At 39.6% G+C, this 17,876-nt stretch overlaps 1 protein-coding gene across 3 annotated transcripts in view; it reads right to left on the reverse strand.

Annotated features, from left to right (window-relative positions):
- Positions 1–17,876, reverse strand: part of LOC137648417 (MTOR-associated protein MEAK7) — a 400,054-nt gene that overhangs the window by 115,007 nt on the left and 267,171 nt on the right. For all 3 annotated transcript variants that reach the window (XM_068381341.1, XM_068381340.1, XM_068381338.1), the window contains one exon: positions 16,778–16,880. In XM_068381341.1, the coding sequence (XP_068237442.1) occupies positions 16,778–16,880 (103 nt within the window). The remainder of the gene's footprint in view (positions 1–16,777; positions 16,881–17,876) is intronic.

Consider the following 17,876-nt stretch of genomic DNA (forward strand, 5'->3'; position numbering starts at 1 on the left):
GTGCTGGAACCCAACAAAATCGAACTGTTATACCTCTCCGTCCAATAATAAAAAGCCATTCTAAAATCTTTAAAACTAGAGGGTTACTTGAATTAAAAACTTCTAAAGCTTGAAGAACACTCCTTGCATCACTAAAAATTGTAAAATTACCCTCCTTTAAAAACGCTATTTTCTCAATACCGGTTAGTATGTCATACATTTCGGCAGTAAATATGGAAGCTGTTAGAGGAAGTGCACCTCTACAATTAAAATCATTACTATGTACTCCAAATCCAACACCAGCATCAGATTTGGAGCCATCAGTATATATAAAAGTCGATTCCCTATGTTCTGCAACATGTTCCAGAAAAAGAGACCTGCATTCTAAGTCAGTCATATTCTTCTTAACTCTAATAAAGTATTTACAAAAAGATATGTCAGGTAATTTCCATGGAGGCGTTCATAATACCTTGAATGGAAGCACCTTAATTCTAATTATATCTGATTGTTTACTAATTGTTTCACCCGAAACCCAAAAAGTTGAGATTTTCGGTGCAACTCAAAGTAGGTTAAGTGCCTTACAAGGCTTGCAGTCTGAAAGGCTAAAGAATTAGGGAGTCTTTGCAATCTAAACCAATACCGAATAATAGAGGACATTCGGTAAAGGTCTAGAGGCAACTCCCCAGCATCAACAAGGAGACTTGTGATAGGCGAGGTTCTGAACTCTCCTGTGGACAACCTAATACCAAAATGATGTATAGAATCTAATATTTTTAACTGGCTTGGGGTGGCTGAGGAAAAAATCAAGGCCTTGTATAATTTTAAAATAGTATTGCGGTCTGCCCCCATGATGTATGGGACAATACTTTTAAAAGATTCAGAGCCTCAAGACATTTAGCTTTAAATGCTTTCAAGTGAGAAACCCATGTAAGCCTACAATCAAATATCAACCCTAAAAATTTAGCTTCACTTGCACATGGGATCCGTTGACCTTTGATGTATATCTCCGGGTATGGATGTAGTCCCTGGATACAATAGAAATGGGCAGTTGTAGTTTTACTTGCCGAGAACTTAAATCCATTCATATTGGCCAACAGGATAGTTTTATCGATAGAGAGTTGTATTTTTCTCTCAACCATTGCCATTCTAGCTCCAGCAAATGATATAGAGAGATCATCCACAAATAATGTTGCGAGAACATCCCGGGGAATGACTGAATATATCCCATTAATTGCTAGTGCAAAAAGGGTTACACTCAGCACACTACCCTGAGGAACTCCTTCTTCCTGACATTTACTTTCCGATAGAGTTTCCCCAACTCTCACTTGGAAAAGTCTATGTGAAAGAAATGACTGAATAAATAGTGGTAGCTCTACTCTTAATCCAAACTCATGGATTCTTTTAAGTATACCATAAATCCATGTGGTATCATAGACCTTTTCAAGATCAAAAAAGACTGTCACATAGTGTTGTTTGGAAGCAAAGGCTTCACAAATGAAGGACTCAAGTCGTATCAGCACATCAGTCGTCGAGTGCATTTTTCTGAATCCACATTGAATGGGTGATAAAATACCCTTCTTTTCAAGGTACCACATCAGTCTTACATTGACCATCTTTTCCATGATTTTGCACAAACAAGATGTCAATGCAATTGGCCTATAATTTGCTGCTAAAAATTTGTCCTTACCGGGTTTTATAAAGGCTAAAATAATGGCTAGTTCCCAAATACTTGGATAACTATGATCATGCCATATTCTATTGAAAATGCTGAAAATAAATAACTTTGTATTAAAAGGTACGTGTTTAATCATTGCATAGGGAATTCCATAGGGTCCAGGGGCTGTATCATCACACGTAGCAAGAGCAGAATCAAATTCTCTTTCAGTAAAAGGAGAATTGTATAACTCTTGCTTTCTTGTTGAGAAATTTAAAATTTTCTTTTCTTCAATGCTCCTATACTGGTGACCAGGAGCTGCTTCACACTTGCACGATACATTTGAAAAATGGTCAGCCAGGGCATTGCTAACTTCGGTTGCTCCAGTCATATACTGGCCATTTACCTTTAACACTGGTGGTGGGTTTGGGGTGAATTTGCCTGCTATATATTTGAATTTCCTCCACACAGATGAAGTTGGTGTTCTACTGTTAATGGAGGAAACAAATGACATCCAAAACTGGCGCCTAGCTTCTTTCAAGGCACGACGGAATTGTGCTCTACATTTCTTGTATATGACTAAATTTTCCTCAGTACGGCACATGCGCAATCGAGTTAAAGACTTTCTTGTGGCTCTGTGCAGGGCAGTTAGTTCAGATGACCACCAGGGGACTGGTCGTCGTCTGAATATCCCTGTTGTTTTGGGAATGGAATTGATTCCTGCTGTGTGAAGAGTTCCATTAAGTAAATCTATGGCATCATCAACACTTTCAAACTGTTCTGCATTTCCTTCAATTTCACTTAGCTCCCGAAATCTATCCCAGTCCGCCTTATCAAGATTCCATCGAGGCGACCTCTGTAATGGTGGACCATTGTTGATGTTCATAATGATTGGTGCATGATCACTAGTGTGCCAATCATTTAATGTTCTCCAATTAAAATTGAGAAGACAGTTAGAGCTTGCAACTGATAGGTCAATGCAGGACAAGGTGCTTGTCTGTACATGAAAATGTGTGGGCTCTCCTGTATTGAGGAGTCCGACATCTTCATTCTCCAAAATTGATGATATAATATTACCCCTTGCATTTCCCAAAACATTACCCCATAAAGAATGTCTACTGTACTATCAAGATCTCCTGGTAAGAGAAAAGGTTGTGGGAGTTGTTTAATCACTTCTACTATATTATCATATGAGATGTTATCATTTGGAGGCAAGTAAAGAGAACAGATTGTGTATTTTCTCCCTATAACAATTTGTACAACCACTGCCTGCAGAGGGGTACAGACAGACAAAGATATTTGGGGAACATCTTGACGAACGTATATAAGACTTCCTCCATGGCTCCCTGCTCGTTGGTCATATGGTGTCCTATAGCTAACATACTCTGGAGGACAAGGAGTATTAGCATCGAGCTTGCTTTCTTGTAGACATACTGTTATAGGGGAGTGCTCACGTATGAGGAGCTTAAGTTGTTCATATTTCGCCCTTAAACCCTGGCAATTCCATAGCAGAATGGAGGAAAAAACTATGGTTTATTTTTTGGAGGACACCTTAGATGAAGTCTTGCCATTGGCAATATTTGATCAAACAATATTTCTCGGAGGTATATCTAGAGAGGATCTTGATATAGTGGGTTTTGTGTTCTTTTTCTTTGTGTCCTTTTGATCTAATTGTTGAGGAGGATGGTGGACCCCAACTTGAATTTCTAATTGGTTCAATTTACCTTCTAGTTGATCAGAAACATCAGCAGACAAGATATCATATTTATTTGAAGTCGTGACTTTAATGTTTCTTATGGCAGGAGGCGAGAGAGATGAGGTCTCTCTCTTTTTCGATTAAAAGGTTGTGATCTGTCTGGGTTTTGCACCTTCCTCACTACAGGTTCACCAGATAAATTGGTTTCAAGTGGAACCTCCATTAGATCAGGCAAGGACACGGCCTGTGAGAGGTTTGTACTATTGTTTAGAATAGGAGTAGTTGGCTTTTGAAAAATTTTCAGATCTTTAAGTATCTGTTTTCATTTTCCTACAATTTATGGAGATAGATTTTCGATGGGACTTTCAACCTCTTTCACTACTTTCATTTGTTTCTTTATCTTAGAAGTAGAGATATTATTTTCGTCTATGTGGTTTGGCAAGTTTTTCTTCAGAAACATTGAAAAAGGTTGCCCTGGTCTATCTGCTTTTCAAATGCTCTTTTACGAGCCTCTTTAAAAGTAACCTTTTCCATGGTCCTAATGGCCTGAATTTCTTTTTCAAAAATAAACTTAACACAACTTTTAGATGTAGCTGAGTGTGCTTCCCCACAATGTATGCAATTAGGGTTTTCTAAGCATACTCCATGACTACTTTTTCCACAGTTGGCACAAACAGCTGGCTTATTGTTCAGTTTTTCCTTATATTTCTGGGGTAAATGGCCATACATTTGGCAATGATAACATCGCAATGGTGAAGGGATATATGGTTTTACCTTCAAAGATAGCCAACCAGCTTTTATAACATTTGGTAATCTGCATTGATCAAATGTTATAATTAAAGTAGCAAGAGGAATACGTTCTCTAACTCTCTTTCTCATTCTGACTACTTTAACTACTCCATGATTTTTCAGTTCATCCTCAATTTCTTTTTCCTCTATATCCAGCAATTCTGGAGCATATATCACACCTCTACTCTGGTTGAAAGTAGGGTGCAAAACATATTCTACAGTATGACCATTCAATGTTGTAAGTGTTTTTAACCTTTCACCTTGTAATGGGATTAGTGTCTCTATCAAGAGACTTCCATTTCCCTGGGGTAGAATTTTTGGCTGCCCTCCACATAAAGTAACTATTTCCCTATTAGCTTTAAAAATGTTTATACGCTCATTTCTTCCGTTTTCAAATTCTAAGATAAAAATTTTGTCATAATTCACTACTTTATAGTGACCAGGTAATACTTCTACTTTTCTATATCTTTCTGTACTGTCATCATTTTTCACTCTCTCTCTCTTCTTCTCTAGTGTTTTATTATTCACATGACGTGAATAAGGTTCTAATGTGACAATAATAGAACCAGAGTTGGAGCTGTCTGTACCGAGGTCCATGTTTGTATTTTCCAGGTCGCCAACAGAGGGATGGGTTTTTTTGGTATGAGCAAGCGAGTTATACACCTCTTATCGGAGGATGTCAGTCCTCCTATCCCATGTGGCCCAAGACGAGAAGAGGCTTCAGCGGGGACCAGTCCTCTATTAGAGAGGGGCTGTCTCTCTTTAGGTGGGCGTACACCGGTCAGTGGGGGATAGTTAGCCCCTCCCACCGTCGATTCCAATGCCTGGCATCACCCATTACCCGCAAATATGAGTGACTTAAAACCGGATCACTGGAGCCCGACTCTTACCAGACTTGGTCTGCACCCAATGGGGTCTGCCAGAGGGTGTTGGTGTCTAAATTGGCATAGGTTGAGATGAATGCCGTCCATCCCACACTGTGCCAAATCCAAAGCAGCAGCCATAGTATAATCGAACATGCCAAAGTCGTCAACAATATCGAGCCAAAAAGGAAGAGATGAGAGAAAAAAAAGAAATAACCAAAAGTAAAAGAGAAAGTGCTGACTGATTTAGTTGGATTGACAGCTGGGCACCGAGGTCCAGTGGGAAAGTAGTTCCCACTGTTCATTAGAGCCCAGCTGCTAATCCCGAAGCCCCCCATCCTTATCAAGGCTTCAGCTTCTGGGGGGAGATATAGTTTTGAATGCAAATACCTCCTAACCATGAAACCTCCTATATTCATCAAAGTAGTCAGCAATAACGGATGTAGAAAAATTCACGCTAGTAGCTATAATGGATGTAGAAATATCCATGCAAAAAAAAAAAGAAAAAAAATTAAGATATATATATATGCACATATGTAAGGGAAATTTTTTCTCATAGATTTAGGACAGCAACATGAAAGTAAGTTTATAAAATTAGGAGATGGTAGAAGCAATATTAGGAGGAAGAAAAAGAGGAGAAAAATTTAGATTCAAACAGGGGGAGCAGTTTTCCCAACTTTGAGAGCCCTCTTGCTTGTCACCAAGCTTCAGCACGGGAATGATATGCTGTGCTGAAGCTCAATGACCTTATCAAGGCATTCTCTCATTAAGAGGGCAGCAAACATATCTTTACACGTTACCTTGGGGAATCTTACCAAATTTATTTTCTAGGGTCTTTTAGCCCTTAATAATGTTATCACATCCATTCTTGTATGAAGCAACATAACAAATTGGTTCAGGCATGATTCTAGGGGACATTTGATGAATTTAGGTATATAATCAAATGCAGAATCGATAACATTTTTGATGCTGTGGATTTTCATGTGACAAGAGAAATTAAGAACTTTGCTATCCTTAACATGTGGAAAATAATCTTAGTTTTAGAGGAATCCGAGTAAGTAACATAAGCCTCATAATCTTGCTTTTCTTTTGACAGCTTTAACTTCATTCTTCCAATCTTTCTAAAAGGTTTGAAACGAGTGAATAAATATTCATAATTTATATTGCGAGCAATTCCTGCACAATGCAATGAATGAATGATTTAAAGTTTTCAGGCATCCTGACATAGTCTTAAATTTTAATTTTTACTGTCAGATATTTTATTTCCCTAGCATCGTGGAGAAGATGGAATAAATGGATCCAGTGAATAAACACTGGAGGTATGGGTATCCATACATTAATCTTTTTGGTTCTTAAGTCGTCGAAAGGAAGGGAAGATATGTCTATAGCTGAAGAGTCAGGAAGACTTTCATTACCAACATTAGAAGAAGTAGGCAACAGTGCCATGGGGTTGTTAGCAAATCCAGGGGATGGGGGTTCTTTATTCGCAATGTCCATATTCATATATTTTTTTTAATTTTTTTTTATTTGCTTTTTTGTTTATCCTGCTTGAGAATATTAAGAAAATATCATATGTTGGAAATTATATTTACATTCTCCACCATTGGTACAGTGAGAGCATACTTTCCAGATGGTCCACTCCATACCCTTCCCGTAGGATAGCACCAAAAGTTATAGATGCACAGATGTAAGCTAAACCACCTGCTGGGACTGAGGCCATGAAAACATGAAATCATCTCCCCTGTATATATAATGGTGGGATTCTGGCCAAATGCTAAGAGTCCCACTCCCAAAACTTGGATCACCCTAGATTCTGATGACAACTCTTGAGAGTATTTCTGCCAAAAAGGTCCAAACCATTTTTGGAATGGCTGATGCCATCCAACACTCTCACATATAGCTTTGTATGCAAACACCTCCCAACCGTGATCCCTTCTCTCATTCTTCTAAGCAGGCAGTAATAGCGAATGTGGAAATATCCACTCTATTTTAGAGCAAAAAAAATAAATAAGGAATGAAGAATTGATAATAATAATATAGATATATACAAATGTGTTTACCACGATAGAGCAAGAAAAGAAAAATTGAAATAAAGAAGGCTTATTGGGGTCCAGTCTTTGTATGGTCTCTCAGAACTGGCCTTAGTCATATGGTTGAATCTATCAGGGGGAGGGGGGGTGGGTAAATCACCACACTGCTACTCCCCAGCCCATGATCGAAACTCAAGCTCCGCTATTGCTGCAATGTGCTGGACCATCAAAGGAGCCTTTGCCAGTAGATCTGCCTTCTCATTCCCCGGCAAACCTCGTGTGCTGGAACCCAACAAAAATTTAACTGTTATACTTCTTTGGCCAATAATGCAAAGGAGTTCTAAAATCTTTAAAACTAAAGGGTTACTAGAATCAAAACCTTATAAAGTTTGTAGGACACTTCTTGCATCACTAAATATGGTAAAATTGCCCTCCTCTTTTAATGCTATTTTTTCGATAGTGGTTAGTATGCCATATAGTTCTACAGTAAATATAGAAGACACTAGAGGAAGTGCATCTCTACATTTAAAAGTATTTCTATATACTCCAAATTAAATGCCAGCATCAGATTTGGAGCCATCAATATATATATAAAAGTGGATTCCCTATGTTCTGCAACATGTTCCATAAAAGGAGACCTGCTTACTAAGTCAGTCATATTCTTTATCATACCAAATAAATATTTACAGAAATATATCTCTGGTAATTTCCATGGAAGGGTTGATGATATCTTCAATGAAAGTACCTTACTTCTAGCTATATCAAAACTGTGTACCAATTGCTTTACCCAAAAACCATAGAGTTGAGATTTTGGGGGCAACTGAAAATAACTACAAAGCCTTACAAGGTTTGCAGTCTGATACGCTAAGCAATTTGAAAGTCTTTGCAACCTTAACCAATACCGATCAATAGAAGACTTTCAGTAAAGGTCTAAAGGTAATTCTCCAGCGTCAACAGGGAGATTTGGGATAGGCAAGGTTTGGAAGGCTCCTGTGGCCAATTTAATGCAAGTATGGTGTATAGAATAAAAAATCTTTAATTGGCTTGGCGTAGCTGAGGAGTATATTTCACACCCATAGGTAATTTTTGAGAAAATTAAAACCTTGTATAACTAAAAAGTGTTTGCGGTTTGCCCCCCAAAATGTATGGAACAAAACTTTTAAAAGATTCAGAGCCTAAACACATTTTAGTTTTAAGGCTTTCAAGTGAGGAATACATGTCATCCTGCAATCAAATATTAATCCTAAAAATCTATCTTCACTTACATGTGGCATCCGTTGACCTTTGATGTACATATCCAGGTCTGGATGTGTAATAGTTAAAATAGTTAATATTACATGTTTAAAACACATGACGTAATATGTCATTTTGGTTGAAGATGCTAGCCGTGGGACTTGCTGTAGTCATTCAAATCATAAACAGGACGCACAATGCAGCCTCAACAATGTGACATTTTTCTTAAGCATCAACACCTTGCATCAGCGTGTGAAAGTTTGTGACGTCACCGGATGCAGGTGTCTTCCGAGATTGTGACGAAACTTATATAAACTAAGCATACGATATCTGTGATATCGATAAGTTAGTCAGTTCATATCTATACTTCACCAGAATTGGTCATCTGACCAACCCAGCTCCCTCCAGTGATGGAGATGTTTAACTCTGTTGTTTTTAACTAATAAATACTTTTAAAGCTAATAAGATGTACATCGTTACCCATCTATACACATCTTAAACAACAAATACTCAATGTGTGCTTATAAAAGTAGCACACTAATAGATGTACTCCCCGAATATGAGAAAAATGGACAACAGCAGCTTTGCTTGTCGTAAACTTAAATCCATTCATGTCAGCCCACTGAATAATTTTGTCAATTGAGAGTTGTAGTTTTCTCTCAAACCTTGCCATTCTAGCTCAAGTAAATGATATGGAGAGATCATCTACTAATAGTGTTCAGAGAATATATTGGCGGAACGAAGAGACTATCCCTTTCACATGCAATTTAAAGTGTTGTATATGTGCCAGCATGATACTGTGACGAGCCGAGAGAAGGTTGTGACTCAAAGGCAGAATGAAAGCAACTGAGTGACTTAATTACAGAACATCCATTTTTATATTCACAAACTCCAGGCAAAAAGGGCACAAAAGACATAACAAGCAATTTCAAGTTCAACCAACAAACTCACCGGTTAACAGTTAACGGTGAGAAAAACAGACATGTTATTTTAGGTTCTTATCAGTGCGAGGGGAGAGCAAAGATACAAGCATAATATATACACAAAATGAAATGTCGTTACTATGCACGATCGTGTGACACGGTTGGTACATGGCTCCCCCCCTAAAAATGACATACTGTACATGTTAAATACGGCGCCCTGATCTGGGGTGGTAGTAGCAAATCTGCGGCCGATGGGCGCAAGTGAGTGGCTGTAGAAGTTGTTGGTTGGAGTGCGAGCGAGTGGTGGATGATGGGTGGCTTTGTTGCCGCTCCGGCTCGTCACAGGGTAGGCGTGTGTGTCCTACGGCATTCATAGGCGTGTGTCCTACGGCATTCATAGGCGTGTCCTATGGCATTCATAGTCGTGCGTGTCCTACGGCATTCATAGGCGTGTGTGTCCTACGGCATTCACGTCAGCTTCGGTTGACGTTGAATAGGTGTCCTCTTCGTCAGGAGTGGAGGCATTGATGGAGGTCTCGAAAGTCGCGAAGTGGCTGTCCATAAGGGCGTCGGCTATGGTCATCAAGTCCTTTATGGGTAAACTATCGACATTGGGTATGGCAGCGCGTACAGGTTCGGGTAAACGGCTTACCCAGAGGGCACGAAGTAGGTTCACCTCACGAGAAGAGCCGTCTGCGGCAGGTTACAGGCGAGTGATACTGGTCATTTCCCCGAGGGTGAGCAAAGCCCTTTGGTCCCCCAACGGTTGTTGAGAGTGCTGAAAAAGCTTTGCTATACGGGCGGCTGGCTACGGCGAGTACTGCTGCAGAGGGTATGCTGCAGAGGGCGTCATAGTAACGGTGAGGGGGGGGGGGAAGTCACTCCGGGGTCACCAATGTGACGAGCCGAGAGAAGGTTGTGACTCAAAGGCGGAATGAAAGCAAGTGAGTGACTTTATTACAGAACATCCATTTTTACATACACAAACTCCAGGCAAAAATGGCACAAAAGACATAACAGGCAATTTCATGTTCAACCGACAATCTCACCAGTTAACAGTTAACGGTGAGAAAAACAGACATGTTATTTTAGGTTCTTATCAGTGCAAGGGGAGGGCGAAGATACAAGCATAATATATACACAACATGAAATGTCGTTACTATGTACGATCGTGAGACACACGGTTGGTACAATACTAATCATTGCTTTCCTGACTACCAGAATAAGAAAATAACCAATCCCAAGAGCAGTAATTGTGGAGGTGCTCATTACACGTGATACAAACATTGCCTGGTTAGGCGAGAGATTTTTCTGAAAAAAGGCCTAATTTTTAGAGCCTCTTCTCACAGTCCAACACCTAATCATTGTCCTAGCGATACGAACACCATCCGAACCAAGGCTTTGAGCTTGTATGAGAATTTTGCGGCAAAGGAACCTCAAGACGACAATGGCAACCATGCTGAAGAAGATGATGATGCAGATGAACCTCAACCAGGGACATCCACTGATTCCCAGCCTCAGAAACAACGTTTTTCCGCCAGCAAAGGATGGTTCGCGAAGATTCAGAAACGCTTCGCCCTGAAAAGCATTTCCCTGCATGGCGAGGCTGCTTCCGCTGACACTGCCGCTGCTGAAACTTACGTGAACCAGACGTTCAAGAATATTATCGCCGAAGGTGGATACAAGCCGGAACAAGTCTTTAATAAGGATGAGACCGGCTTGTTTTGGAAGAGAATGCCGTCGCGAACTTTCCTGTTCAAAGAGGAAGCCAAAGCCTCTGGCTTTAAAGCATTCAAGGATCGCGTTACCCTCGTGATGTGTGGCAATGCTGCTGGATTTTTGCTAAAGCCGGGGCTTATTTATAAGTCGAAAAATCCTCGTGCTTTGAAAAATAAAAACAAGAATTTCCTTCCCGTGTACTGGATGCATAATCCAAAAGCATGGATTACAAAGATGCTGACCTCCAACTGGTTCCACCAGTGTTTCATCCCGCAAGTCAGCAAATATCTCGTAGAGAAGGGCTTGCCATTCAAGATCCTTCTCCTTATGGATAACGCTGGTGGACACGCAACTGATCTGTCGCATGAGGGCATTCAGGTTGAGTTCCTGCCACCCAACACCACGTCATTAATTCAACCGATGGACCAGGGGGTTATCAGGGCGTTCAAGGCCCTCTACACGAAGAATACCTTGGCGGACCTCGTTGCGTGTGTGGATGCTGCCCAAGATGATGAGGATTGATATTTTAACTTGAAGGCATACTGGCGGCAGTACACCATAGCCACGTGCCTGCAGAATATTCAGAAGGCACTGCAAGAGATGAAACCTGCAACCGTGAATGCGAGCTGGAAGAAGTTGTGGCCCCAGATTGTTTACGACGACGAGGGATTTACACCTGCTGAAATTCAACACTCTGCAATACGCAAATCTGTGCAGTTGGCTGCCATAATTGGAGGTGACGGGTTTGGCGACATGACGACTGAAGATGTCGACGAGTTGTTGGACTGCCATTCCCAGCCCTAACTGACGCAGACCTCGAAGACCTGATGAAATCGGCAAGCGAATAAGAGAGTGAAACCCAAGAAGAGACCCAAGAAAATGTCGAAGAAACGGGCTTAACATTAGAACGACTTGCCAAGGCCTGCAACCATGCGAAGTAGTTGAAAGAAATGTTACAAGAGTGGGACGAGGATATGATTCGGTCTATGCAATTCTCCAACAAGGTCGATGACATCATGACTCCCTACAGGATGCTCTTAGAGCGAAAAAAGAAGCAGCGGCAGCAACTTCCGATCACAATGTTCTTCCAGCCTCGCAAAAAAGAGCCAGTTCCTCCTGCTAGTACGCCTTCGGAAGAAATTGAAGAAGTTGAAGAGGTGTCCCAGGAAAAGACACCTCCGTCTGAAGAGACGTAAAATACTATCATTGGCTGCACAATAGAAGACATCATCAGCTTCATCATCATCATTTCTACTGTGCAGCAAATTCATCGCCATCATCATTCAAATTTTTCTTGAACTTCTTTCGTGGTGAGTACAGTAACAATTTTTATTTTTTACTTTAATATTCTAACATTTTAATATTTGTGCCTGTTTTATAGTTTAGTACTATATGCATTAAGTTAAAGGGAAGGTTTTAAACGTCTGAAGAGTACAGTATACATGTTGTAACCTATCATATCTTTTTTGTTTAAAATTTACATTTACGTACGTAAAACAATCTCTCTCTCTCTCTCTCTCTCTCTCTCTCTCTCTCTCTCTCTCTCTCTCTCTCTCTCTCTCTCTCTCTCGTAAATTGTTTTTCTGCTTTGCTACATACAGTATGTACTGTATGATTTTATATAGATACGGTAAATAATATTTGTAATAACACATTTTGTAAATACTTTTACTGTAAATATCATTATTTATCACTTTTATCATGCACGTTAAATGCCTTCTTTGTTCTGAGCGTGGTTGTTTACTGAGCGTACGGTACTTTATGACGCCGTCGTTTCAGGCGGCGTCATAAAGAAAAACATTTAATTTGGAAGTCCTAAGAAAAATTAAGTAAAACATTGGTAATAACAAAATCAACATACTGTATAATCAATATAATCGATGCAAAAACTAACCTATACATATATGTGTACACTAAATGAGTTTGTTTCTTCATTATGATCAGAGATAAACATAAACAAAACATTGGTTGCCATTTTTTATCATGCTTTTTGGCGTGTTTAGGAAACGAATGATATAAAATCGCCTTTAATATTTGTGCCTGTTTTAGTTTAGGGTACTGTAGTACATGGATTAAGTATTCTGTACATTAAAGGATAGTTTGTTAACAGTACTACGTACAAGGGAAGGTTTTGAAAGTCCGAATATACATGTTAAATAAATAGGTAAATATGGTGTCACTACTTCGCGGATTTTCACCTATCGCGGCCGGGTCTGGAACCTATCTACCGCGATAAACGAGGGTTCACTGTACGTAGCAAAGTAGGAAAACAATTTACGAGAGAGAGAGAGAGAGAGAGAGAGAGAGAGAGAGAGAGAGAGAGAGAGAGAGAGAGAGAGAGAGAGAGAGTTGTTTTACATGCGTAAATGTAAATTTAAACAAAAAAAAAAAATAGCCCCATTTCATATAAAAAAGATTACAAATATTTTACTTTATCATATTACAGTAGTCTGTATAATACTGTAAAGTTCAGTACAGTATGTTGTTGTTATAGTCGTGGCGATGAAATTCTCACGAAACAGAAACACGCCATTTGATTACAACAGCTGATTCATCTCTCTCTCTCTCTCTCTCTCTCTCTCTCTCTCTCTCTCTTTGTGTTATACAATACTTACATTTAGATGAAGAAACTAAAATTAGTTTTCTTAGTGTCAATTAAATACGAAACGAAAAAATTATGCAGAGTCTACATCCATTTCAATCATAGCTAAAATTACGGTACCCGATTTCATCAGCAAACCACTATTTTTTGGGAAACATCATTTTATTCTAGAAAAATGCTACTCTTTAAATAATTAATTGCACATTAAGAAAGCGTGTACTTTTGTTTTTAAATTTCGGGTGTTTTAAAAATCGAGTATTGTTGACTTCTTTTTGTTTTACTTTTGGCTATGATTAGATCAGCTGACATCTAGCTGCCGCTCTTGAGAGTGTACGAATACACTAACAAAGTATGGTTTATACCATTTCTTAACTTATTCAAACCGTCTACAGTATACAGTTGATATTACATAAGCACCAATGTGTTATAACCTATCAAATTTTTTTGTTTATTACATTTAAACCCCCCTCTATCTCTCTCTCTCTCTCTCTCTCTCTCTCTTTACCTCTCTCTCTCTCTCTACCTCTCTCGCTCTCTCTACATCTCTCTCTCTCTCTCTGTGGGCTACTTTTCACTACCTCCCATTCCTTACCTCTCTCTATCACTCTAACAAATGATATCTTTGATGCTCCTCAAAGTTTCATTTATATTGAAAATCAATCATGATTCAATTTTCCTTACTTTCTCCAATCTCGCACCATCGGTCACATCGCGGTATTTTCGAAATTTCCGGAAAATCCGCGATTTATGTATATACATGGGTTATGAAAAAAATCCGCGAAGTGGTGAATCCGCGATGGTCGAACCGCTAAGTAGCGAGGGCTCACTGTAAGCAAAAAGAAAACGCACTGAGCGTAAACAACAAAAATGGCTGCGTGGGCCTCGGAAGGCACAAAGCCGAACGCATTAAAACACTTCCTATTACTTAACACAAACTTGCCCAGTACTTAAAAAACTGTCAAAACAATCTATGGTACTTAACATAGGTGTAGGGGTAAGGAGAGCTTCAGCCATGTTGAAGAAATCCACAAAAAACAGCTAAAAAGCGAGACACAAAGCAAAGCAATCGTCGTTAGTACAAGTCCAACAGAAGGATGAATAGAGGGCGCTCGAGGCAGGCGTCGCTGAGTGGATCAGGTGGGTTTGGTTGGTGCCATTAGGGCGGCTCCCCCTTTTGATGAAGGATTGATCTAAATGGAAGATGACCTGTGAATAATGGTTTTCACACGCCCTTTCTTTATACACGACGCCCTTAGGGTGCTCGCGCGAGGGTAGTAACCCCTGCATTCCATGCTTTAACTTTCTCTGGTATATTTGGAAGTATTTATATCAGAAAAGAGATAAGAAGGACCCTTTTCACCGGGCGTCACAGGTCGACCCAGAAATAATAATATTAATAAAAAATAACATTCTGTACTAAAGCTGGGTGACTTCTTCATGGCCCTCTCTCAGTAAGAAGGACTTATAAATAAGCTCAAGAACTTCCACGAAGGACTGCTCTGACTCAGGGTTCTAGTGTCTCCGACAACAACCATCCACAGAGCTAGAAGCATTACTGCACACCCTTCCCTATGGTGACAGGCTGTGAGTATCTGGTCAGGTTTGTGCTCAAAAGCATAGATCAGTCATACTGATGGGTGGAAATCATGATTTACATGGAAAAGAGTATTACAATGTCAGAATAGAAAAGAATAAGGTAAACACTCATGTTCCTTCTCCAGCTAAGTCTATAATGCAGATGCTCAGTCTATGACAGACCCGCCTGCCAGTTGCCATTATGTAACCTCCAGCTATCATACCAGGCTCACACTTCAGTGCACCAAACCTAGTTATACTGTTCAAGGGTAAGCTCCTTCCCTCCCTTCTGGAGAAGAGAAGGTTTGGAGGAGAAGATACTATGGGTAGCACTTGCTGCCCATCCTAACTTGGCATATGGTACTAGTGCTTGGTCAGGTTGGGACTGTTCATTTGTAACCTGTTCAACCACAGCAGGTGTCACACCGTGTTTGCACTCTGCTTAACAAACACTGAAAGTACCAGTCAGCACGTGACCTATGTCACTCCCTACCAGAGGAGGAGAGTGGCTCTCTATGGAAAAGGACGAGTGTTCCGTGTCCTGATAGTAAAAAGAAAGGTGGTTGCTTAATTTTCACCCTCACCTGCAACCAGATTAGAAGCAGTAGCTATCACACCATGCTTAAACTCTGCTGAACTGAACCTGAAGGCCCTAGTCAGTGGGTGACCTTCATCACTCCTTCCTGGAGGAGGAGACCGGTCGCTAGAAATCCGATGGAACTTACTATACGGAGCCTCCCTACAAGACTAAGTCTTCTTCTAATGAGAGGAAACATTTAAATAATAGAAGATGAAGGGGAAGAGGAAGATGTGGATTTTGTAGAGGAGGAAGAAGAGGGAGTAAACTCTTCTTTTTCCTTTGCCAACCATCTCTCATTGCTCTAACCAGAGTAGTCAAACCTTACTGTAACCACAATAGTAAAGATCTGAGTACTGGCAATGATTGATCCTTCCATCGAACTGGAAGCAGCAGGAACTTTCTCAGCTGCAGCAGCAACCACTACATTATCACCACAGAGGATATATTACAAATACTCACTGATACTGGCACCACATTACATTGCACTACACTGTGTTGATCACAATGGTGACAAAAAAGTGAAGAAAAAGATCCAACAGCAAAAGGTGAAAGATGAGGAGCAGCAGCAACACATCCTATCATCAAGCAGCCATGGATGAAAGTGATTTGATTAAGTCAAGCAAGTGGATAGCTCTCTTCACCTACCTATTGTTATCTACTGAAACTACCTTGCTAACGACTTGAGGCCATATCCACCTTTAGCAAATGAATCTACTATTCTAAAGGACAAAAGGCTTGTTTTCGTATCAGAACAAGTGAACTTTTCAAGCAAAATATCAAAGAATAAGACGAATACTACAGTGTGCTTACTTTTCTTATTCCATTTTACAAATTTCATTTATAATGTACTTGCATAGGCTTGGCAAATTAAGGTCACCCTTTGAGGTATGGTAGCCTGGCTCACAGGTGTCACAAGCATTATCTGAAGTTTTTATATTATTCAAGACCTACGAGTGACAACGAGTTGAATAACTGAACGGTAAAAGAATTTTGTTATCAGCTTTTTACAGATAAATTGCAAAATTTTATATAGCTTAATTCAAAAATATCTGTTGATATATTAAATCACATTCGAATTGGGTAAAAATAATTATTGTGACACTAGTAAACCTGATAAAAGTTTAAATATCTTACCATGAAATTGGGGTCTGACCTCCCATGAAACAGAAGCAAAGCCACCAAATTTACCGCCAGATTGATCCTCAACAACGAATATTGTTGGACCTTTACTAACAATCTGAAACAATATACAAAAGATATTACTAAATAAGAATGTACTACTTCATCATATCAATTAATGATTTGTACAATCTCTAAATGAAAGATTGTCGATGTTACCCCTTTATGAAAATTAAAAGAAATGAATAACTGATAGTAAACAGTAAAGTGATACAAAGAAAAAACAGAGTATGTATGTAAAGGATATACTAAATTCTATACAGTACCTCATTTTGAAAATAGTGCCATTCTTTCAAGAGCCATGTGGGAACGAGGAAGATTACTCCAATTTCCTCCTATTCAGCTTACCATAAAGATGAAAAAGCTTTTAGAATCTGAGCCAGTGTTAGTTTAAGGGAAACCAGAATTAGAAGACAAAAATACTATCTCCCTTTGGAAAGCAATGCTGTTGAAAATATAATAGCAAATACTTCATAAAAAATGAGTTTTGTAGAGATTCTTCCATCCTCCATCTTAACAAAGAAGGATGAAGGAGTTACTTCTAGACAAGTCCTGACTTTGAAGAATAATTGCCCAATTATGAAGCTTACCAACATCATACGTCTTATGCAACATGTAATAGTCATGGCTGCTGTACCCCAAGGGGGGGGGGGGAGAAGAAAGAATTAAAAGAACCAGTCATTCAGTCCCGAGAAGGAGCCTGGTTGGTTAACCAACTTGTTGAGCAGCCCCCACAGGACACAGGAATTGTGGGTAACTTCCCAAAGATAACAGGTGAAAATAATAGTCTGGCATCATAAGACCACTACCTTCATCACCTGAAATTTTTTTTTTTTCTTCTGAAGATGATCATCCGGATGATACTCCTGACTTTGTGAGCTCTTGATAGCACTGCAGGCCCCTCACTGGATACAAAAGCATCTCATCTCAACCCTTGTCAGTAATTTGTCAGAGGCAAAGAATGTAGGTCTCAAACCTGGGATCATGGGCCAGTAGACTCTAGGTTTTACTTACCAACTATGTAAAAAAACAAGGTCTCAACCTTCTGAATATT

This window comes from Palaemon carinicauda, chromosome 10 (genome assembly GCF_036898095.1).
Source record: "Palaemon carinicauda isolate YSFRI2023 chromosome 10, ASM3689809v2, whole genome shotgun sequence".
Lineage (NCBI taxonomy): Eukaryota > Metazoa > Arthropoda > Malacostraca > Decapoda > Palaemonidae > Palaemon > Palaemon carinicauda.